General features: G+C 53.2%; 2 protein-coding genes across 28 annotated transcripts in view; both read left to right on the top strand.

The window, feature by feature from the left end:
• The window catches only part of CAMK2G (calcium/calmodulin dependent protein kinase II gamma), a 55,148-nt gene extending 41,101 nt beyond the window's left edge, over positions 1-14,047 (top strand). For 3 of the 23 annotated variants that reach the window (XM_021699838.1, XM_021699837.1, XM_044916066.1), the window contains 6 exons: positions 2,630-2,698; positions 3,856-3,900; positions 5,737-5,785; positions 6,975-7,088; positions 9,157-9,232; positions 9,542-10,601. In XM_021699838.1, coding sequence (XP_021555513.1) covers positions 2,630-2,698; positions 3,856-3,900; positions 5,737-5,785; positions 6,975-7,088; positions 9,157-9,232; positions 9,542-9,956 — 768 coding nt within the window. In that variant the 3' untranslated portion in view covers positions 9,957-10,601. Of the gene's footprint in view, positions 1-442; positions 476-2,629; positions 2,699-3,855; positions 3,901-5,736; positions 5,786-6,974; positions 7,089-9,156; positions 9,233-9,541; positions 10,932-11,124; positions 11,370-12,026 lie in introns of those variants that run through there. The other 20 variants (XM_021699843.2, XM_021699840.2, XM_044916074.1 and 17 more) reach the window with 13 other exon arrangements.
• A 3,107-nt stretch (positions 14,048-17,154) lies between these two features.
• Positions 17,155-22,856, top strand: NDST2 (N-deacetylase and N-sulfotransferase 2). 5 transcript variants are annotated; one of them, XM_021699574.1, is made up of 13 exons: positions 17,155-18,435; positions 18,628-18,715; positions 19,005-19,159; positions 19,344-19,529; positions 19,807-19,935; positions 20,067-20,249; positions 20,344-20,440; positions 20,843-20,966; positions 21,094-21,268; positions 21,569-21,640; positions 21,747-21,856; positions 22,007-22,130; positions 22,227-22,856. In XM_021699574.1, exons 1-13 carry the CDS (start codon positions 17,431-17,433, stop codon positions 22,350-22,352), a joined length of 2,574 nt encoding a protein of 857 aa, XP_021555249.1. In that variant the 5' UTR covers positions 17,155-17,430; the 3' UTR covers positions 22,353-22,856. The 5 variants fall into 5 exon arrangements, with proteins under 5 accessions (XP_021555249.1, XP_021555248.1, XP_021555246.1 ...); XM_021699573.1 differs by having other exon boundaries at positions 21,470-21,640; positions 22,028-22,130; XM_021699571.1 differs by having other exon boundaries at positions 21,470-21,640.
• The last annotated feature ends 24 nt before the right edge of the window (positions 22,857-22,880 follow it).

The following is a 22,880-nucleotide window of genomic DNA, read 5'->3' as shown; positions in this document are numbered from 1 at the left end:
CTGAGGACAGCCTCGAATGGCTTTTGCTATTTACTTGGTAGCTGCTCAGCCAAATTTCAGGCAGACCGAGTAACGAGAGAAAATAAATAGCCTTACAGTGAGCCAGGCTTAGAAGCCCAAACCTACAAATTTGCAGCCAGATGTTACCTTTATAAACTTGTGACTTAACCTCTTCACAAAGCTTTCTGTGAGCAAGGCTGAGAATCTTAGAATATACTAAATCCGTGTTTGTGAACCTGACAGCGAAGGGCCCGGAGGCATGTGTGTGCCTGGTGGGCTAGGTGCTGTGTGAATCCTTCGGGTGCTGGGCTCCAGGTCCCCTTCTTCCGCTCTTTTCTCCTGAGGCAGAGCCCACGCTGGTGCACTAACCTGCAGCATCTCTGTGCTTCTCTTCTTACCTCCTCTTTCCCCTTCTCTTTCCCTTTCGCTGTGGTGTGTCCAGAAAAGGAAGTCGAGTTCCAGCGTGCACCTAATGGTGAGCCTTGCCTGCCCACCCATCTGCCTACTCCATGCTGCCTGCACCCGCCTGCCAGCCACGCAACCCCATTCTGCCATGTGCGTGTATTTCACTCATCCTCACTGCATGTATGTGCTGTATGGGCACGCGCGGCCTGTCCTGCCAGGCGGGGGCCGCGGCCCAAGGTCTCCCGGTGGCCTGACCGGTGGGCATCGGAGTGTACGGTGTGCCCCGCCCCCACCGCTCCCCCCCACTGCAGAGCTTGGACTGCCTCCAGCAGCCCAGGGCAGGACGTGAAGCTAGCAGGGACTGGGGGGAGTCCCAGGGAGAGACCCTCACATGCCGTTGCTCAGGAGGAGAGGCCCTGCTCTCTGGGCACTTACTGGCAGCCGGTGGGCATGTGTGCGGTGGGCAGAGAGCTGGTCTGCAGTAGGCTCACAGCCCCGAGCCTCGCTCTCTGGGCCTGTGCCCCTGGGCGAGTGCCTGTGAACAGGCCGTGCCAGCGGTTCATCCTTCCCACCCAGCCCTCAGTGGGGACAGCTGAAAGACTAGAGAGAATGCATCTTCTTTCTCATGGGACCCAGGCCACCAAGGGAGCATAGCAGGCCTGAATTGTTATGAAACCATCCATTAAAGCCAGAGGTGGGGCCACGTGGGTGACATCCCAGCCCTCTGCACATAGGGCGGGTTTAAGGGAGCCCTGGAGTCTTTGCCTCCTGCCAGGGTGTCTGTCTCAGCTGGGCTTTGCAGGCAGGACAGCCTTATCTGGTCAGCCCCAAACAGGTCGGACTTAGTAGCTGAGCGATGACAGCTCTGCTTCTTCTCAGGGGAATGGTAGAGAGCAGAGTTCACATGAGTTTTGACCCACATCCTGACTCTTCCTGGGACCCCTCTTCTCCAGCCTGAAGGGTTCAATGGGGTCTGGTAGCACTTGGTGCCTGGCTTAAGGTTCCATGCCTAGCCCTGGGTTTGGGGACATCTCAGCCATTGACAGCAACCTAGGGTTGGATGCCTTCAGGTCTGGTCCAAGGGGCCATAAAAGAAGCCTCCAGGCAGGAAGAAATAGGACAGTCTGGATAGCTTTCCGTGTGTATCCTAGGAGAGAAGAAGCACATCCTACCTGCCAGGGTCTCCTCGTTTGTGCCCTGTTCAGAGATGGTAGCTACAAGTTTGTCTTTTGAAGAACTTGCAGGGATCAGGCTGTTCCTCGGTGGCCACTGGCTCCATCGGGACTCCCGGTGAGACTGAGTACATTGGTGAGGGCATTGTAAGAGGCTCTCTGCCCTGGAGAGCAGCCTCCTTCCTTCCTCATCATCTCCCCAAACCCTCCCTTGCTGTGCCACTCGGTGTAACATTTCAAAAGGCAAGGAGATGTCCCAAGATACCCCGGTGGCCTGCTGCTGTTAGGAATGTTGGCCTGCTGGGCAGCCTACTCTCCCAGGGGCGGGGTTCTCAGGCTACAGCCACCTCCCACCCCCAGATTCACCTGCCCCTCCTTGGAGCTCTGCCCTCACTCCTAGTTGAGCAAGTCCACGACTTACCAGGCAGAAAGGCCAACAGCACAGCCTTGTCTCTGCTCCCTGGGGGCAGTGGGTGCATTCTGTATCCAAAGTCACATCCCCCCTGTTTCCTCTCTGGACACCATCTTCTAGGCGAGGTTTTCTTTCTCTTCGTGTTCCTCCTCTTTTCAGATCAGGCTTCAGGCTGGTGTCTTAAGGGAAAGGAAATGCAGGTGGCAGGTTGAAAGGGCAGCAGGAAACTGCCTACAGATAGGGGACCCAGAGTTTCTGCATTTTGTTCTGCTTTCTTATAAACCCCCCTTCTTTTTCCTGTAAAGTGAGAAGATCCTGAATTTCTTTGGGTAAAATGTGACTGTGCAATGACATGGCATCTGGCATAAGCAGAGATTTCTGGAGAGATGCTTTGAAACAAGTCTTTGGCCCGGTCCCACCTTAAGAGTGCCTCCAGCGTTAGGTCTCTGGGCCCCTCCAAATACTCCCCTCCTCCAGTCGATCATCTCTCCGACCATTGTTCCCATCCACACAGTATTACAGAGGCCACCTCAGGCCTAGCTCCTCCGGGCCAGGCCGGGGGGCAAGGGAGGTCTGGGAGTCGAACCTGAGCGGCTTTGGTGACTCCAGAGGAACTAAACCATCTGTTTTCTTGTCTCAGCCACAGAGCAACAACAAAAACAGTCTCGTAAGCCCAGCCCAAGAGCCCGCGCCCTTGCAGACGGCCATGGTACCTCCTGACTCCGGCTTCTCCACCCCTGCCCCTGGCTGCCTTCCTCTCCTTCTCCTTTCCTCTTCTTGCCCTCCCTCCCAGGCCTCCTTGGCCCTTTCCTTCTCATCCCTGTAGAGCAGGCTGCTTTGTGTCCTGCCCTGTGGGCCCCTTCCCCCTCATTTTCCCATGTGGCCATGCTCCTTCCTGCACCGCACAACTTCTGCTCCTGCTCCTTTTGCTGTTGGGGGTGGGGAAGAGTGGTCAGGGCTCTCAGCTAACCCTCTTAGCCCCAGGCGGGGGCCCCATGGGTCTGCTGTGGGGGCCGGGAAGGTGAGTGGCTTATAAAAGAGGGTAGGAGCTTTCTTGGGACCTGTCGTTCAGTTCTTGGAGGCCTCCTTGTAAAACCAGCCTCAGCCTCTCCTTTGCAAAGCTACAAACAGGAAGGAGGGCTGGGGTCCCCCACCTCTGCATGGTGCTGAGGCCTCTGAGGTCCTGGAGAGCCCCATGCTGGGGGCACCGTGTGCTCCCAGAGCTCTTTCTGCTGGTAGTGACTAACTAGAGAGTTCGCAGCGGGGATGCCTGGGAGAGACGGGAGGGGTGACGGGCCTGCTGCTCCTGCCTGCAGCCTGGGACCCTCATGCTGCCTCACGGCACAGTAGGGCCAGGAACTCTGACGCAGGCACAGATGGTAAAGCAGGCAGCTCCCTGGGCTCGGTTTGCTGAGGGGGAATCCTGGGTCTTTCTGGGAGACTTTAGTCCGGTCTCTCTATGTCCCCGCCTCCTACACACCCCTTGGTGAACGCTGTTGGCAGGGCCTGGCCTGGGCCCTCAGACCCACGGCTCCTCCAGCATATTTGTCCCGTGAGGAAAGAACCTTAGATCCAGCAGGAATTGGGGACAGAGGCCCTGTCCTCTTAGCTTCTCTGGTACCTGCTCTTGTTAAGTGCCAGGCCTGTCCTTCTTACTCAGCCAGTACTCTCCCCTAAATCTGGGGCTTCCCAGCTACCTGGGACCCAGGTGAGCCAGGATATTTTGTCTTGTGGGAGTGGCTGGTGGGCAGGCCTCTGTGGTCATCGTAGGGTCTAAGAGGGACTGGGCTAAAGGATGGGGTCCCTCAGTGAAGAGCCGTAGTTCTGTCCCCAGGTCAGGAGGATAATTTTCATCTTCTCTCACAGGAGCCACAAACCACCGTGGTACACAACGCTACAGATGGGATCAAGGTGAGTGGCTCCTGAGCTGGTCTCCTGCTTTAGGGATCAGCGAGAAACAGGTGGGCTGGGTCCTGTGGGGTCTGTGGGGCCTGCAGATGGCAGCCTGCAGGCCGCGCCTTGAGGCCAGATGTGGGCAGAGTCTAGGCTGGGGATAATGTGTACCTGTTTGTCGCTCCAGTCCCTGAAAGGGCATTATGCTTCATGCCCTATAGTCAGACAGGCCTGGGTTTGAATCCTGGGCCACTGAGTAAGTCACTGTAGTACTCTGCACCTCAATTTCCTTATCTGTGAATGAAGGATAATAATAATGGCACCTCCCTCCATGACTTGTGAGGCTTAAATGACAGCAAACAGCTAGAAAAAGAGACGAGAGTATAATCAGACCCTAGAGCATCCTCCATTGCCTCACCCCATTATGCTGTCAATAACTTTGTCGTCTTATTGGCACCCCCATTAGTAAATATTTACCGAGCCCCAAACCATCCATGGCTCTGGTCTACAGAGGTGACAAGACAAAAATCTCTCTCCACGGGTGTAGGGGAAGCAGATAATAAACCAAAATCCATATGAGTAAGATAAAATCCAATAGTGGTAAGTGCTATGAAGAAAATGACACAAAGGAAAGAGAGGGGGTGAACAGGGCTTTTCTTTAAGTGGCCAGGGAAGGACCTCCCTCGGGAGCTGAGTCTTTGAGCTAAAAACTAAATGGTGGGAAGGAAACAGCCAGGGAGACTCTGGGGCAGAGTGCCCTAGACAGGAGAGCTGCAAGTGCAGGGGCTTAGCCAACATACAGAACAGAGGAAATGAAGCAGAGCCAAGAGTGTGAGGCCTGGGGAAAGCGGCAGGAGGGGGATGGCACTGGAGAAGCAGGAGGCCTGCTACATAGGACTTCATAGCAGTATGCATCTTCTTCCAGCACCAAGGAGAAGCTATTGGAGGTTCTTAGCGGGGGAGTAATGTAGTCTCATTGACACTTTGAAAAGCCCCTCTGGCCATGTTAGGGGCAAGAACTTTAGGGAGGAGGCAAGCATGGATGCAGGGGGACTGGGAAGCTATTGTAGTCTAGGCGCCAGATACTGGTCACTTGGACTCAGAGCATAGCTGTGCGTTTGAAGAGAAGAGGTAGGGGTGTCTGGCTGGCTCGGTTGATAGAGCCTGCAACTCTTGATCTCGGGATTGTGAGTTCGAGCCCCACGTTGGGTGTAGAGATTACTTCAACATAAAATCTTTTTTTCTTTTTTTTTAAAGATTTTATTTATTCACTTGAGACACAGAGATACAGAAAGAGAGAGAGAGAGCATGAGCAGGGAGAGAGGCAGAGGGAGAGGGAGAAGCAGGCTCCCCTCTGAGCCAGGAGCCTGATGTGGGGCTCGATCCCAGGCCCCTGGGATCATGACCTGAGCCGAAGGCAGACACTTAACTGTCTGAGCCACCCAGGCGCCCCCATGAAATCTTTTTTAAAAAAATGAAGAGAAGAGGTAGGAGACAGGATTTACTTTGGAGGTAGGACTGATAGATTTGAATTTAGGTTAGATAAATAAAATATAAGGGAAAGAGAGAAAGCTAAGATTCAACCTAGAATCAAACCTAGAAGAGGACTCCAGGTTTTAACAACAGGATAGATAGTGTCATTTACCGAGTTGGGGAAGAGTAGGGGGTTGGGGAAGACTGCGTTTGGGAATCCAGGGTTCTGTAAAAAAAGTCAGATGGCAAGGGTGAAAATCAATCCTTTCATGATTCTTCCTTGCACCTCCTGCAGGAGCACATACTCTGCTTTTGTTCTGCTCGGTTCCTTTAGTGTCCAAGGGCCTGAGTGTATAGAAACATGTTCTTTTTGGCCTACAGGGCTCCACAGAGAGCTGCAACACCACCACAGAAGATGAAGACCTCAAAGGTAGGTGCTGACCCTTGGTGGGGAAGGGACCCCAGCAGTGTCCCAGGTACATTGGCTCTTGTTTGTCCCCAGAATTGAGAATGATGACTCCTTATACTCTAGGAGAGGACTTGGCATAAAAAGCTCCTTTTCTTGGGTTAAGATGTGAGGTCCCTGCCTGACCTGGCTGGGCTGGGCAAGAGGCTTCTCTTCTTTGACCCCAAGTCTGGAATAGCTAAACCAGAGCTTTTCCTGAGGCTTTCCAGGGCCAGGGCTCAGAGAACTATTCCTATTGCTGATAATGATGTAACATCCCAGTAAAGGAACGTCCTGAGTCCCTGCAGAAGTAGCCCACAAATACAGTGAGTCATTAGGAGGGTGACCCATTGTCCTGATTCCCCTAGGGATGAGGCGATTCCCAGGATGTGGAACTTTCAGTTTTAAAACTGGAACCGTCCTGGGCACATTGGGATCAGTGACTCTTGTCACAAAGTCTTGTCATGAATGATGGAATCAGGACCACATTTGGCCATGTCCTGGTGGTCTCTCGAGGACCACCAGCCTAAGTGTGGGCCTGGCCAGAGGGCCATGGGGTGTGGGAGGGCATGGCAGACCAGACCACCGGGAATCTGTCCTGTTCTTCGGTTTGGCCTCCTGGAATTGCTCCCTTTGCCATCCGTAAGTGACCTGAGGCCAGGCTCGCAGAACAGATGGAGAAATGCTGAAGGACAGAGCTGAGAGAGCACACCCAGGGGCAGTAAAGGGGCACTAAACCTTTGGGAACCAAAAAATAGAAAGCATAAACATATAAGGTAGTAAAGAACTGTACCTCTAGGGCTGCTGGGATTCAGGCCAGAGCAGTTCAGTTCTGGTGATGCCGTGGAGTGGCTCCTTCACGGCTCTTGACCTTGTAGCCTGGCCCCCTACAACATCTTCCCTGGGAGCAGGGGTCCTTATACAGGCTATCTGAAGGCTCCTCTGGAAGCCACAAGCCCAAGTCTGCACCTTCCTGGGGCTGTCAGCTGGGAGGCCTCTCTGGCAGAGGCGGCAGCGTGGGATGTGGTCCAGGTGTCCACAGCAGCCCGAGGCGTTGCCTTGCCCCGGCTCTGCAGTGCCACGGGCTTGGGTCCTGTCTGGCTTGCTCGCTCACCTGCCTTGTTCTGTTTGTTTTGGCTGCTCTGCCTTGCCCTGCCCTGCCCTGGCTGGCTAGCTGCCCCGCTCCGCACTGGGAATGGCAGCTCGGGGCCTGAAGGACGGAGCTCCCGGGACAGAACAGCCCCCTCTGCAGGCATGCAGCCCCAGCCTTCTCTCTGCTCCTCAGCCAGTAAGTGTGAGGGAGGCACAATCTGGCTTCTGTCTCCCTGGCTCATCCTGAAGCCCCTCAGGGATCTCCCCCCCCCCCCAGAGCTGTCAGCCCAACCCAGCTGTCTGTCTTAGTAAGCTCGGCCTCTGCTGGGTGGGGGAGCTGATTGGAGGTGCTGTTAATGCCAGGCAGGGGCCCCTGGGACCAGGGCCCAAAGACATAAAGGAGAGTGGGTAGAAGAACTTGGCATGGTGGGAAGGAACAGAAAGCCCCGGGGACATTCAGTGGGCCTCACGGCAGCAATGAGCAAGAAAGAAGGGCCGAGTCCGAAATCAGGTCAAAGGTGGTGGGAGCGGGGCTGATGATGAAATTGCTGTAGCCAAGAGCCATATTGGGATGTGGTGTTGCCTGAGGCTCAGCATATCATATTAAGAGCATGAGGCTTGGAGTGAAACAGACCCGAGTTTAAATCCCAGCTACACTACCTCCAGAAATGTGTGAAGCAGCTTACACCTCCCAGAGCCTCAGCCTCCTTCTCTATAAAGTGGGAATAAAACAGCACCTACCTCAGAGCACTGTCATGAAAAATAAATGAGATAGTAGAATGTCTTGATACGATGCCTTGCTGGGTTAATGGTAGCTCATATTTATATTTTAAGTTGTGTCTGTGTAGAGAATGCCTTTGTCTGCTTCTTTTCCTTCTACCATCTATCCTTTTAGAGTTTATAAACACAATCCTCTTCACCCATAGGGCCCCGGTCAGGTCCTGCAAATGGGTTTGGTGGGGTTGGGTGTGTGTGTGTGTGTGTGTGTGTGTGTGTGTGTGTGTGTGTGTGTGTGTGTGAGTGTGTGTGTGTGTGTGTGTGTGTGTGTGTGTGTGTGTGTGTGTGTGTACACGTAACCTACCTGCTTGCCTCTGGGACGTAGATAGAGCTCGTTTGTTCCCCTAACGTGCTGCTTACTCACCTGGAGCTGCCTCCACGACAGGGCTGGTGGCTGTGGGGCCCCCACCTGGCCATGTCTTTGGCTGTGCTGCCCTCTCCCAGCTGTGCCCCTTGGCTGCGCTGTTCTAATGCGTGCATTTGTCTCGCAGCCTCCCACTCCTGTGAGGAGAGCCTGGGCCAGCCGGGGCTCTGGTCAGGGTTAGCCTGAGCACAGTCTGAGCCCTCTCTGACCCTAGCGGTGCCCCTGCTCATAGTGGTGCTCCCTGTCAGGATACCACCAGCAGCAGTCCCTTGGCTTTGGATGGGGTAGGGGTGGGGGGCTCTGAGGGCACCAATTCTGCCTGCCTGTCATTCTGAGCCTTGTCTTGGTTTCCTTGAGGGACACATCCTGGCATGAGAGCTGGTGTGAGATTTAGAGCTTTCCCAAGGCTCGTCCAGGGTAAATGGAGCCATCTCTCTGGTGAGAAGCTCCACTTAAAAAGAATGTTTATAGTTCCAAGATCCTTTATCCCAGAAAAGCCCTGTGGAGGAGATGAGCAGGGTGAAGAGAATTAAGCATCCATCCAGGGCTCCGTTCATCCTTTCAGAGCCCTCATCCCTGGCTAGGTTCTGCTCTCAGGCTGGCTGTTGCCCAAGGCTACGTTCTGGACCACTGAGTGAGGGCTAGGGGTGGTGTGGTGGTGATAGTAATTGAGACCTGACTGAGCCCCTTCAGGTGAGAGAAGTAAGCAGGTGGTGGAGATAGCCATATCAGGAGATGCTTCTTAGAGAGGCTGAACGTGCTGGGGATGGGATACACGGAGTCTGGGCAGAGTATTAATGATGGCCAGGCTCCTCAACTGTAAAAGACAAGAGTGTTTTCTGCATCCTGGTTGTTGATGGAGAGGGAGACAAAGGCCAGAGAACCATACCTAATGGGTGGGCTTTGGGAGGAGGGGGCCGTTAGCTCTATAGGACAACAGAGAAGGATTGAAGAGAAAAGTGGGCTCACTTTTCCTGCAGAGGGCCTTAATGTTCAAGACAGGGAAGAGGGTTATCTTTGTCACAGAGATCACAGGGGATTCTCTGAAGGATTGGGGAGGGCTCTGTCACTCGGGAGCTCCCCAGTTCCATGCAGGTAAATTGCTGGGTTTTTCCCCCCACAGTGCGAAAACAGGAGATCATTAAGATCACAGAACAACTGATTGAGGCCATCAACAATGGGGACTTTGAAGCCTACACGTGAGTAGAGACCCATTTCCTTGTGACCCAAGTCATCTCTTGAGGCCTTCCCTCCTCCCCAAAATCAACTTGGACCCTGGGAAAAGGGAAAGCTGGGCCTTGGGCATAGTGCCTGAATTAAACACCAGGCCCTTGGGCTGGGATCTCTCCCAGGTAGATACCCTGTGATAGTACCCCGCACCTCCGAAGATCTTAGCCATCTTGTCAGGCCTAGCCCACAGCTAACCTGCTGCAGGACAGATGCCACTGACAAGAAAACAAGACAAGTCACCCCTGTAGGAGACTGACAGGCTGCTTTTCTTTCTGCAGGAAGATTTGCGATCCAGGCCTCACTTCCTTTGAGCCTGAGGCCCTTGGTAACCTCGTGGAGGGGATGGATTTCCATAAGTTTTACTTTGAGAATCGTGAGTGGGTTCGTGCTGCTGATATACTCCTGCCTGCCCCTTCACCCCCTTTGCCTCTGTCCCTGCTCCCCTTCTCCTCTTCCCAGTTGCCCGCTTTTCCCTTGTTTGACCTGCTTGGCTGCACCCTGGTCTATGTGTTTGCCTCCTTGTACCCCGAGGATGGTCTTAAACTGACACCTTGGAAGGACCTGCTCCAGAGCCCCACGTGCCCCTTCATTCTGCAGCAGCTTTGTGGCAGAACTGGTTTCACAATCAGGGTCACTATTCCATTCAGCCTCACCTCTTTCCTCAAAGACTGGAAACCACTGAGATCAGGTTGAGATGTCAGCAAGTAATAATGAAGCTCTTTATCTACAGGTTTCACAGTAGAGGAAAGTAAAACCAGGATAAGAATGCACAAGCAAGTAGCAGGGCACTGTAGGTGATTTGTGAGATCAGAAGCTGTGGCTTGGGTCCCTCCTGAATATGGAGGGAGACAGTCCTGGCTGAGGGGCTGTGTACTCTGGACAGTTCGTGGAAGTCCCAGGGGATAAGAAGATGAATCACCACCTCCTCCTATCTTTCTCTCCACTCTCTAGCACCCTCCTCCTCCCTATTTTTTTTTCTTTTCTTTCCTACATTATCCTAGGCCTTCCCCATTCTGCCCCGAGTTCTGTTTTATTTTGTCACTGTTTTCTCTACTAACTACCAACCTCATCATGTCTCAGCTGCAAATGTAAACTCTTGGCTATCTAAGTAATTCTATTAGCCAGAAGCAGCTTCAGAGTTTATAGAAGCCCTAGGGAGGGTCTCAGGTAGCCCCTGTCCCACATTTGAAATGAATTAAAATGTGAATCTCATTAAAAGCCACACAATCTGCCGTGTTCATGATAATGGTAACACAACTTCTTTTACCTTTCCCCCAGAGAAACCTGAGAACCCTGGGGATCTCCTGAGCTTGGTGCTTTGGTGATTCTATTTTAACTTTGGACGTTTTTGGTTTTTTCTTTCTAAATCACAAATGCACTTTGAAATCTTAAGCTCTTGATTTTGCTCTGCAGCCAGTTAGGGACAAGCCAACCCTTAGGAAATCTAAACATCAGCCTGGAAGAGTGGAAAGATCTTAGGCTTTAGTGAAGAGTCATATGGTCCTGAGTTCAAATGTTGTGTGATTTGAGCAAATTACTTAACGTCCTTGAACCTGTTTCATCATCTTACAATAAAGATAATCATATTGACCAAGAAATGTAGCTTATGTATGTAAAAACCCCCAGCACAATGTCTGATTAAAGTAGCAGTTGCTATTATCATTGTTCTCCACCTCTTTCTTCCTTTTGGATAACTGAGACTAATGTTCTGGGATTTCCTGGCCTCTGGTGTGTGGGGGACTTAGAGACTCCCTGAATGGCTGCTGGAGAGAGGGTGAGACCTGAAGTGCAGGCGGGGAGGGAAATCCGTGCTCAGGCCTGACGCCCTCCTACCTCCCGCACTCTGCCTTGCCCCCTGCAGTTCTGTCCAAGAACAGCAAGCCCATCCACACCACCATCCTGAACCCGCACGTCCACGTGATCGGGGAGGACGCAGCTTGCATCGCCTACATCCGCCTCACCCAGTACATCGATGGGCAGGGTCGGCCTCGCACCAGCCAGTCGGAGGAGACCCGGGTCTGGCACCGCCGGGATGGCAAGTGGCTCAATGTCCACTATCACTGCTCAGGAGCCCCTGCTGCACCGCTGCAGTGAGCTCAGCCACAGGTGCACCTGGTAGGGGGGGTGAGGAAGGGGACAGATGGGATCAGAGGAGGAAGAGGAGGTTGAAAAGTGGCACTGGGGGAGGAGACGTGGACCATCCCAGAGGAGTGGCAGAAGCCGTCAGACAGACTTGCGTCTGGCCCCAGGACTCCCAAGCTGAGCGACTTTGGACAGGTTACTTCCCTACCCTAAGCCTCAGTTTCCTTAGCTGTCAAAAGAGAGAGAGAGAGGGGTACCTACTTCACTGAGTTGAGGATTAAATAAGATACTCATAAGTGAAGCATTTGCTCAGCAAATGTGAAGCGATGTTATATTTATTTATTTTTAAATTTTATTTATTTATTTGACAGAGAGAGACACAGTGAGAGAGGGAACACAAGCAGGGGGAGTGGGAGAGGGAGAAGCAGGCTTCCCACTGAGCAGGGAGCCCGATGGTGGGGCTCGATCCCAGGTCCCCGGGATCATGACCTGAGCCGAAGGCAGACGCTTAACGACTGAGCCACCCAGGCGCCCCCAATGTTATATTTAAATGCTAGCTTCTCCCCCATCCTCCACCTTCTCAGGCAGACTTGGCCACGTGTTTCGTGTGTTGAAGTCCCTGGAACTCATCTGTGTGCTTATTGTCCTTTGTTCTGTTACCACGTCTGTCCTCTTTGACAGGGGCATTAGGAGATCCCAGCCGGAGGTCAAACCTTCGCAGCCAGAGGCTCTGGAGGGCCTGAGTGACAGCGGCAGTCCTGTTCGTTTGAGGTTTAAACAATTAAATTACAAAGCGGCAGCAGCCAATGCACGCCCCTGCATGCAGCCCTCCCGCCCGCCCTTCGTGTCTGTCTCTGCTGTACCGAGGTGTTTTTTACATTTAAGAAAAAAAAGAAAAAAGATTGTTTAAAAAAAAAATGGAATCCATACCATGATGCGTTTTAAAACCACCGATAGCCCTTGGGCTGGGAAGAAGGCAGGAGTTTGTGTGACACCCATCCTGGCGTGAGCAGCCGGCTCACCCACCCAGCCCTGAAGAGGTGAGCTCGGCCTCTGGCCTCCGTGGACTCAGGGGACCAGGCAAGAACTCTTGACGGAGCTTTGGGGGCTGTGATGTGATTGCAGCCCCTGAGGTGGCCTGCCTGCCCCAGGTCTAGGAATGGACTTCTTCTGAACTTGCATAGCGCCTAGAATGAGGCTGATGAGAACATCGTGGCCATCAGACCTACTTGGAAGAGAACACAGAGCTCCCAGCCTGCTGTGGAGGCAGCTGAGAAGCAGTGGCCTCGGGACTGAGGGCCTGGACGTTGCTGTACTGTTCCATTTAGCGTAGAAGGGAAGAGAATTGGTGCTGCAGAAGTGTGTCCGCTACAAAGCTGATGAGAAACCTCCTGTTAGTCTGACACGTACTCAACTTACTCATCCATTTCTATAGGATGCACAATGCACGTGGGCCCTGATATTGAGGCCCAATACCTGCAGCTGGGAAGAGGGAGGGGTTGCTGCTTTGCTTTGTGTTTGTTTTCTTATAACTTAGCAAGGAGAGAGCCAGGCCCTGATCAGGGCTCCCCTTGCTGCCTTTGGCAGTTCTGTTTTTGTGCTGATTTGGACCATCTTCGTCTTGCCTTTTCATGGTGGTGGTCCCCGTGCTGACCCCCATCTGGGCCTGGGCCCTCTGCCAAGTGCCCCTGTGGGATGGGAGGATGAGGCAGCAGGATTGAGCTGATGGTTGTTTCTATGCATTCAGGCTGCCCTCAGGACTGCCTCCCTTCTTACTCTTCCCTTGCTGCACGTCCATCTCTTTTCCTGTCTTTGAGATTGACCTGACTGCTCTGGCAAGAAGAGGTGTTCTCTTTAAAGAGGCCTCTCTACTGACCAACTGAAGTATATGACTTACTGCTGGACAATCTGCATGGGCATCACCCCCCCCACACCACCTGCATGTACCCAAAAGAGGTGTCCAGAGCCAAGGCTCCTACATTCATTGTCCCTCTCTGTGCTCATGGAGTTCCATTCCAGGAGGGAAAGATCTATACTGTAAGCAGATAGCAGAGAAGATAATGGAGGAGCAATTGGTCATGGCCTTGGTTTCCCCAAAACAACTGTGCAGACTTACCTGCACAAATATCTGCACTATTGGGGGAAAGGTGGGTAAACCCTAGCTTCCTGGACTACCTTCAGGAGGCACAGGAGCTGGGAGAAGAGGCAAAGCTACAGGTTTACCTTGGAGCCAGCTGAGAAGAGAGCAGACACACAGGTGCTGGTGCTTGGGTTCAGCCAGGCTCCTCTGAGCACCTCATGCATGCCTCAGCCCCTGGGCCTAGCCCTTTCTTGCCCTGCAGCCTGCAGTACCAGCACGCAGACGCCTTCACCACCGGGTTTGGTTTTGCTGGCTTGAAGACAAATGGTCTTAGAGTTCATTAAGACCCATAGCTTCATATGGCTGCTCCAGCCCCACTTCTTAGCATTCTTACTCCTGTTCTGGGGCTAATGTCAGCATCTATAGACAATAGACTATTAAAAAAAAAAAAAAAAATCACCTTTTAAACAGGAAATGGAAGGCATTTGATGCAGAATTTTTGCATGATGACATAGAAATAATTTAAAAATAGTTAGTGTTTGTTCTGAATGTTGGTAGACCCTTCCTAGCTTTGTTACAATGAAACCTTGAACTGAAGATATTTAATAAAATAACCTTTAAACAGTCCATTGTGTTACTGCTGTTGGAGGCTGATGGCCAAAGGCTTAAGAGTTTAGCCTCCTGAGTTAAAGCTTCAGATGGAGAGATGTAGCTTCTCCCACTCCCTTGGGGCTCATTTTAGAAGAAAACTTCCTCATAAACTCATCAGCCTCCAACCAGCCCGCCGGGCTGCAGAGGCGAGTTCGGGGTGGGGAGGAAAGCTGCCGGCCCTTCGCTGGTGGGCCAGGGGTCTCGCACCGCCCCCGAGCCCCGCCCGCCTCAAGGGCTGCCCCGCCCCCCTCGCCCCTCAGTGGGCCGGCTCGGCCTCCCCCTTCGCCGGGCTTAAGTGGACCAGCCCGCAGCCTGGGCCCGCCCCTGCCCCGGGAGTCGCGGCGCCCGACGCTCGCCAGACTGTGCCACCGGGCGGGAACGGGGGGGGGGTGCGCCTCTGCGGGCGGGCCGCGCAGCCCGGCGTCTCCGAGGCCGAGGCTTGACAGAGCGCTGCGGCGAACCGTTCGGCTGCCCGGCACCTCGGCGGTGCGGCTGCGAGGCCCGGACTCCGCGGGGACCTGAGCGGGCGCCGCGAGCGGCAGCGCGCCGCCTCCCCCCCGGGTGGGAGCGGTGGTTGGGCCCGGCTGCGGCAGAGTGTTCGCTCGGAGATGGCGGAGCCGCCGCGACGCGGCCCGAGGCCCCGAGAGCTGGGAAGCCGGGCAGCCCCGGGACGCGGCGGAGCCCGGGGCCAGCGGGGACGCCGCCTAGTCCGCCGGGTGAGCCGCCCTTGAGGGTAACCACCCCCACTCAGAGTGTGGCCCCCCACCCACGGTCGCCCGCAGTTCCTCCCCTCACAGACTTCCCCTCAGTGTTGCCACCATAACCACCCGCGGGGTTGTCCTGGGCGGCCCCCAGTGCGGCCCAGAGCGCCCCTGTCCTGCGTCCCTTCCACTAGCCTCCCTTGTAGTGGCCTCACTGCCCTCAGGACGGGGCTCCCGCTCCCCTCCGGGCTCTCCCAGCCCAACGCCTGCCTCGATGTCACCCCAGGCTCTCCTCAGCGCGTCCCTTGCCCGGTCCCCATCCGGCGCTCCCTTCATATCCACCTGTGACCCCATGTCCCCCCTCAGCAGGGACCCTCCATCCGTGACAGCCCCCCCTCCGCCCCGCATTCCCGTGTCGCGGCTCGGTACCCCCTCCTCCCACGGCGTCTGCACCGCTCGTCTCCCCGCGCGGGGCCCCCAGCCCCACCTTCCCCGGTCTCTATCACTGGTGCTGTCGCCCAGCCCGAGCCTGGGTGACCCCTTTGCTTTCCGCCGCAGAAACCTCCCGCTGCTGCCCACGCGTACAGCACCCCCTACGCCGTGCTCCTCTCCCACCCCGCTCTCTACCCCGACAGCTCCCTCAGCACCCCTTCCCTGAATACCGCTGCTTCTTCTAGGTGTGAAGCCAACATGCAGTGGTTAAAGAGCACCAGCTGTGGAGCGTGACAGGCCTGACTTTGAATCCCAGTTCCTCCACTGACTGAGCTGTGTGATCCTGGGCAAGTTATTAAGCTTCTCTGGACGCCAGATTACTCCTATGTAAAATGGGGATAATAATAGACTCTACCTCTTACCTACCTCCCAGGGCTGATGTGAGCATTAAATATATGGAAAGCTCTTAGAAGAGTGTCTGACAAAGAGTAAGCTCTCAGTAATTATTTACATTATTCTTAACACTTAAGTGAGTGTCCACTTCACCTCAGTGATGACTTCTCACTACTGTGTTTCCCCTCAAGAGTTTCCTTTAACTCTTAGGATTCACCCCTTCCCATCACCATTTTGATCCTCTCCCAGCTTTCTTTTCACATCAGTTCATTTGACCCAGGCCAAAGCTGAACTGTTCTTAAATTGAATCTCCCAATTCTGAGGAACCCTGTCTCTGCCTAATCACCCCTGAGATGTGTGTGTCTGGGAGGGGGTAGTAGAGAGGGATTGCCAGTCACTGGCCTTCCTAAGAATGGCTAAGCTGGAGAGAGCAACAATAAAGCTTCTAGAAGCGGTCTATCTATTGAAGGAAGCAGTCTCCAGAATTAGGTCTCCCTGAAACTGTTTTCTGATCACACTGTCCTTACCCCTCTCTTATTGGTTGGATATGACTTAAGCTCCTGTTGCTCTCAACCAGCCCCATTCAGTTTGCTCTGTTTTTGTAATGGGATTCAATCCCTCATGTCTCCACAGGCTAGCTCAGGACCTTTCTGAGCTGTTCAGTGATGGGATGTAGTATCACGGAGGCTAAGTTAGGAAGGAAAACTAAAGTGATAGGGAGAGAGACTCTGGACTCAGTTCTCCGGCTTATCTCAGACCCCAGTGATGTGGCCTGCCCTGGGGCTACATTTTTATCCTCTCTCCCACACTGCTGCAGGTGAGGTGAAGGGCAAGGGTTGAGTAATTTTTCACAAGCCATGGAAAAGAGAGTCCCCAGGTTCCGGGTTTGGAAGTGAATTGAATGATTAGCTAGCAGCATTTCTCTTGCCTCTTCAGCTCCCCCCACCATAGTGTCCTCCTGACTACAAGTTCGTTAGTGCTTTTAGCTTGTGATGGTGGGTTTGATTGATGAGGAAGATTAACAGACTCATGAGTTTCCTCTTATCTGATATTTCGTTGGAGCACGGGACTTGTGGGGCTTTCCGTCCCTTCCTCCCAGGCTGACCAGAGCTCCTGCTGGCTGACCAACTGCTCAGTCGTGGGCTGGGAACTTCTTTCAGAGCAGGTTCATTTTCAGCCTCCTGGGCTGTTTGGTCTCTTGCTCGTGGGAGATTTGTTCCCTTCCAACCCTTGAATATACTGCTCTAGCTCAGAACTTAGCTCAGGAAGGAGACTTTAGACAGTATTCCAAGAAAGGGAACAAGCTGTGAAGTGAAGGTATGAGACTCAGATTGTGGTGTTCTTCTACAGGAGCTTTTTTTTTGGAGAACAAGTCATCCTGTGAGCAGGAGGTAAGAGAGATGGGTGAAGAGGGGAATGGATTAATGATACACTTTGAGGTGGAGAAGTAACCCTTGATTTCTCTGTCTTACAAATAGTGAGAGCAGAGATTATGAACTTTGTTGACCTCTGATGTGAGGAGCTCAGCAGGACCGAGAGTGGAGCCTGGCTAGATCTGCATCCTGAAGCCATGGACCAGGGGGCCATGGTGACCTGAGACCAATGGACTCTGTCCAGTTGCCCCTTATTGCCCCTTCTAACTCCCCTACCCTAAAATAAGGGGACTTGACTCCAACTTTTCAGGGAACTGACCCTGAGGAAATCCTTTTCCCTCGTTTTTCTATCCTTCTACCCTCCTGAGAGAGCCCCAGCCTATAGAACTCCTACCTCCCATCCCCTGAGGTAGTCCCCATCCCTGCTTCCCCTTCCCTGCCTCCCCTTCCCCGCCATGCTCAAGCTGTGGAAGGTGGTACGCCCAGCTCGGCAGCTGGAACTGCACCGCCTCATACTGCTGCTGATTGCTTTCAGTCTGGGCTCCATGGGCTTCCTGGCTTACTACGTGTCCACCAGCCCCAAGGCCAAGGAACCCTTGCCCCTGCCCTTGGGAGACTGCAGCAGTGGTGGGGCAGCTGGCCCTGGCCCTGTACGTCCTCCAGTCCCACCACGGCCCCCCAGGCCACCAGAGACAGTGCGAACTGAACCTGTGGTCCTTGTGTTTGTGGAGAGTGCATACTCACAGCTGGGGCAGGAGATTGTGGCCATCTTGGAGTCTAGTCGTTTTCGTTACAGCACTGAGCTAGCACCTGGCCGAGGGGACATGCCCACACTGACCGATCATACCCATGGCCGCTATGTCTTGGTCATTTATGAAAACCTGCTCAAGTATGTCAACCTGGATGCCTGGAGTCGGGAACTGCTAGACCGGTACTGTGTGGAGTATGGTGTGGGCATCATTGGCTTTTTCCGAGCCCATGAACATAGCCTACTGAGTGCCCAGCTCAAGGGCTTTCCCCTCTTCCTACACTCAAATCTGGGGCTCCGGGACTACCAAGTGAATCCTTCTGCCCCCCTACTGCATCTCACACGCCCCAGCCGCCTGGAACCTGGGCCACTGCCGGGTGATGACTGGACCATCTTCCAATCCAATCATAGCACATATGAACCAGTGCTTCTTGCCAGCCTTCGGCCAGCTGAGCCCCCTATGCCAGCACCAGTGCCTCGCCGGACCCGGCTTCCCACTGTCATACAGGACCTGGGGCTTCATGATGGCATCCAGCGGGTGCTCTTTGGCCATGGCCTTTCCTTCTGGCTCCACAAACTTGTTTTTGTTGATGCTGTTGCGTACCTCACCGGCAAGCGCCTCTGCCTCGACCTTGACCGCTACATCTTGGTAGACATCGATGACATCTTTGTGGGCAAGGAAGGTACCCGCATGAAGGTGACTGATGTTGAGGTCAGTCTTTTTCCTGACTCAAATTTCTTTCCTCAGAAGCTGTTTCAAGCTCTGTCCTATCAGACTCCCTTGACTCTGAGCTTGTCATAGGTATTAATCCCTGCCCTTTTCAGTCTGGGAGAATATTACTTTTCATTTTTCTCCTGCTCAGTCTGCTCTCATGATTTCTCATGTTCCTGCTACCCTTCCCAGGCTCTGTTGACCACCCAGAACAAACTCAGGACCTTAGTGCCCAACTTCACCTTCAACTTGGGCTTCTCGGGCAAGTTCTATCATACTGGTGAGTGTATTCTCCTGCTCCCTCAGAATATCAAGCTTAGTTTGATCTGTCCCTTCACTGTTCATCTTCCTGGGCAAACAAGTTGGAGACAACGGTCAGGGCGTGGGGTCAAAATGCTGTGAGGAGCTAGCGGTGGATATGAATTTAGGTTAGCAGGGGGGCAAATAGGCTTAGGTAGGCAGAGGTCAGCAATCTTGTCCCGAGAATGGAAGGTGGTCAGTGTTGTTACAGAACAGAGGAGGGCACATGGCCCAACTGGCTGTGGTCAGTGGTCAGTGTGTGATCATAGGGACAGAGGAGGAGGATGCGGGGGACGACATGCTGCTGAAGCACCGCAGAGAGTTCTGGTGGTTCCCCCACATGTGGAGCCACATGCAGCCACACCTGTTCCACAACCGCTCCGTGCTGGCTGACCAGATGAGGCTCAACAAACAGTTTGCTCTGGTGAGACCCTTGGATCTCTTCCCCTTACTTTTCTCAGAGATAATGGTTCCTTTTCAACCTTCCCCTAATGGGGTGCCCTTTCCCTACCCTGTCTATTTTTCTTTCTGTGGAGGCATCCCCACCCTCTTTACCCTCTACTCCCTGAACCTCACCAGGTCCTGGTGAGAGTCTATGCCATTCCCAGGAGCATGGGATTCCCACGGATCTGGGGTATGCTGTGGCCCCCCACCACTCGGGTGTATACCCCATCCACACGCAGCTCTATGAGGCCTGGAAGTCTGTGTGGGGCATCCAGGTGACCAGCACTGAGGAGTATCCCCATCTCCGCCCTGCCCGCTACCGCCGTGGCTTCATTCACAATGGCATTATGGTGAGGGACCCCCGATACAAACTTGAATCAAACTCCTATGTTTAGATAGCCACCAACCTGCATTGACCTGTGTCCTGTCAACTACTAGTCCAAGTTCACATAATAGGGGGTAGAGGGGTAAAAAGGCATCACGCACATAGTAAGTTTTATTGGTATAACTCAAGACAGTCCTCTGCAAACCCAGGGAATTCTAATGCTGTAGGACTTTTGTCCCTTATCTACTTTTCATTTGCCTTTCAAATCTCATCTGTCTCTTTCTTTTACCCCCTTCTTCTAGGTACTGCCACGGCAGACGTGTGGCCTCTTCACTCACACAATCTTCTATAATGAATATCCTGGAGGCTCTCGTGAACTAGACCGGAGCATCCGAGGTGGAGAGCTCTTTCTGACAGTGCTGCTAAATCCGGTAAGGTGCTGAGAGGAAGGGCTAGAAGACTAGAGAGCCAAAGTGTATATAGGCTGGGACCTTTGAGCACCAAGCCTGATTCTGAGGTGGGATAGGCTCTCCGCTTCTGACATGCAGGCACCCCTTTGCAGATCAGCATTTTTATGACCCATCTGTCCAATTATGGAAATGATCGGCTGGGCCTGTATACCTTTGAGAGCCTGGTGCGCTTCCTCCAGTGCTGGACACGGCTGCGCCTACAGACCCTTCCTCCCGTCCCTCTTGCACAAAAGTACTTTGAACTGTTCCCTCAAGAGCGGAGCCCTCTTTGGCAGGTATGGATGGAGCTCAGGCTGACCAGAGAGACAGGATGAGGGTGGGAAGGGTTGAAGAAAAGATTAGACATCTGATTTTTTGCCTCACCTTCAGAATCCCTGTGATGACAAGAGGCACAAAGATATCTGGTCCAAGGAGAAAACCTGTGATCGGCTCCCCAAGTTCCTGATTGTGGGACCCCAGAAGACAGGTGAATCATCCCTAGCTAACTTCTCTTCCCCTGCCTTAAATCCAACGGATTCTTTGGTCAAAGAACTCCCTTCTCATACCCACCCCTCCTTAATCCAGTCTCTTGTGACAGTGATTCTTAATTCTGGTGGTGCATCAGGATCATCTGGAGAGAGAGAGAGAGATGTGTGTGTCTGTGTCTGTGTGTGTGTTTTTTAAGATCCGCAAGTGATTCTGATGCAGTCAAGGCTGAGAACTACTATTTTAACCCTTCCCTGGGCCTCTCTTAGTCTTTCCTTCTCTCACTATAGTTTGTCCAAAGGAGATATTACTACCCAGAGTAGTTATTGTCTCACCTCCTTAAAGTTCATGTTGTTGATCTGGCTTCTTTCCCACAATAGTCTGGACTCTCTCTCCCGTTTAGGGACCACAGCTATTCACTTCTTCCTGAGCCTGCACCCAGCTGTAACTAGCAGCTTCCCTAGCCCCAGCACCTTTGAGGAGATTCAGTTCTTCAACGGCCCTAATTACCACAAGGGCATTGATTGGTGAGACTGGGATCCCTTGGAATGCTTCTCAGAGGAACACTCCCTTCCCCCCAAATACCCCATTCCAGCTTCCACTAGCACAGCTCACTCTGCAAATTCTCTGCCTCTTATCTGTACTACTTCCTAGGTACATGGACTTCTTCCCTGTCCCTTCCAATGCCAGCACTGACTTTCTGTTTGAAAAAAGTGCCACCTACTTTGACTCAGAGGTTGTACCACGTCGGGGGGCTGCCCTCTTGCCACGAGCCAAGATCATAACTGTGCTCACCAACCCTGCTGACAGGGCCTACTCCTGGTATCAGGTGAGCCTGAAACTAGGGATACATTAGGGCTTAAGTGAGGGAGGTGGTGACTGCTAGAGAGACAGAAAGCAAGAGGGTAGGGAAACTAAACCAGTTGCTTTGGGGAAGGATTCCTATGCTATTTATTCACTAGACCAAGAGTAGGGCAGAATAATTCTGTCAAATTACCCATCCCTTCCCTTCCCGTTCCTTGTCCTTCAGCACCAGCGAGCCCATGGAGACCCAGTTGCTCTGAATTATACCTTCTACCAGGTGATTTCAGCCTCCTCTCAGGCCCCTCTGGCACTTCGTTCCCTGCAGAACCGCTGTCTTGTCCCTGGCTACTATTCCACCCATCTGCAGCGCTGGCTGACTTACTACCCTTCTGGACAGGTACAATCCCCCAATAGCCCTTGTTGGGGTCCCCCTTCCCCTCCTCTTCCCCTCAGCCTAGAGGCTTCTAAGGAATACAGAGGGAACCACATCCCTGTCCCTTTAGTTGCTGATTGTGGATGGGCAAGAGCTGCGTACCAACCCAGCTGCCTCAATGGAGAGCATCCAGAAGTTCCTGGGTATCACACCCTTTCTGAACTACACACGGACCCTCAGGTGGGAGAGTATGACCCAGGGGAGGAGGAATCTGGGGGAAATGGGGAAGCAGGTTGACCATGTCTGTTTGGAAGAGACATGTGTCCCTGTGAGTTGGGAGAGGTAGTGTACATTTATGGGTTTTGAATTTCCTTTCTCCCTGCCAACCAGTGGCCTCTTCCTGTTGAGCAGGTTTGATGAAGAGAAGGGATTCTGGTGCCAGGGACTTGAAGGTGGTAAGACTCGCTGTCTAGGCAAGAGCAAAGGACGAAGGTATCCAGATATGGACACTGAGGTGAGTAAAGCCTGGGACAAGGTAACCCTCTCTGCCTCTAAGATCTCATCCTTGTCCCACTCCTTACCATTTCTGCCTCCATTTTTCTTCTCTTAGTCCCGCCTTTTTCTTACGGATTTTTTCCGGAACCACAATTTGGATCTGTCGAAGCTGCTAAGCCGGCTTGGACAGCCAGTGCCCTCATGGCTTCGGGAAGAACTACAACATTCCAGTCTGGGCTGATGTCCGGGCCTCCTGTACCAGCAAAAGCCCCCTAGTTCGCTAAAGGGCAAGCCCAGAGCAGGGCCCACAAGGGGGATAAGAGTGGCCCAGCCCCTGCCCCTTCTACCTCAGTGGCCCCCAGGCCTGGGATGGCTGAGAAGGGAAGGGCAGTCCTTTCCTATAGCTCTGGGGTCTTATAAAGGGGCTTTCCTTGATACCCTACATCACGGTACTAGGCACCTTTGACCCATGTTCTTGGAAGATGGGCAGGAATGAAAGGGTCCAGGCAGGGTGTAGAGGAACATAATCCAATGATTTCCCTCTTCATCCTCAGCAGTATATCTATACCTGACTATGGGAGGGACCCCCTACTGTGGGATCAGTGGGATCTACCTGTGGCCCGGCCTCCCTAATGTCATTCACATTGAATGGGGATGAGGCTGGACAGTGGCTCATAGAGCTAAGTATGAGCCCTAGCTGTGGGCTAGAAATGTCCTTAATAAACATCCTTATTTTTCTGTTTTGTCTGCCTCACTGGAGTGGGAGAAA

Source organism: Neomonachus schauinslandi, chromosome 6 (assembly GCF_002201575.2).
Source record: "Neomonachus schauinslandi chromosome 6, ASM220157v2, whole genome shotgun sequence".
In the NCBI taxonomy this organism is placed as follows: domain Eukaryota; kingdom Metazoa; phylum Chordata; class Mammalia; order Carnivora; family Phocidae; genus Neomonachus; species Neomonachus schauinslandi.
Note: the sequence above shows the minus strand (reverse complement) of the source record. Positions and strands in the feature narration are given on the sequence as shown.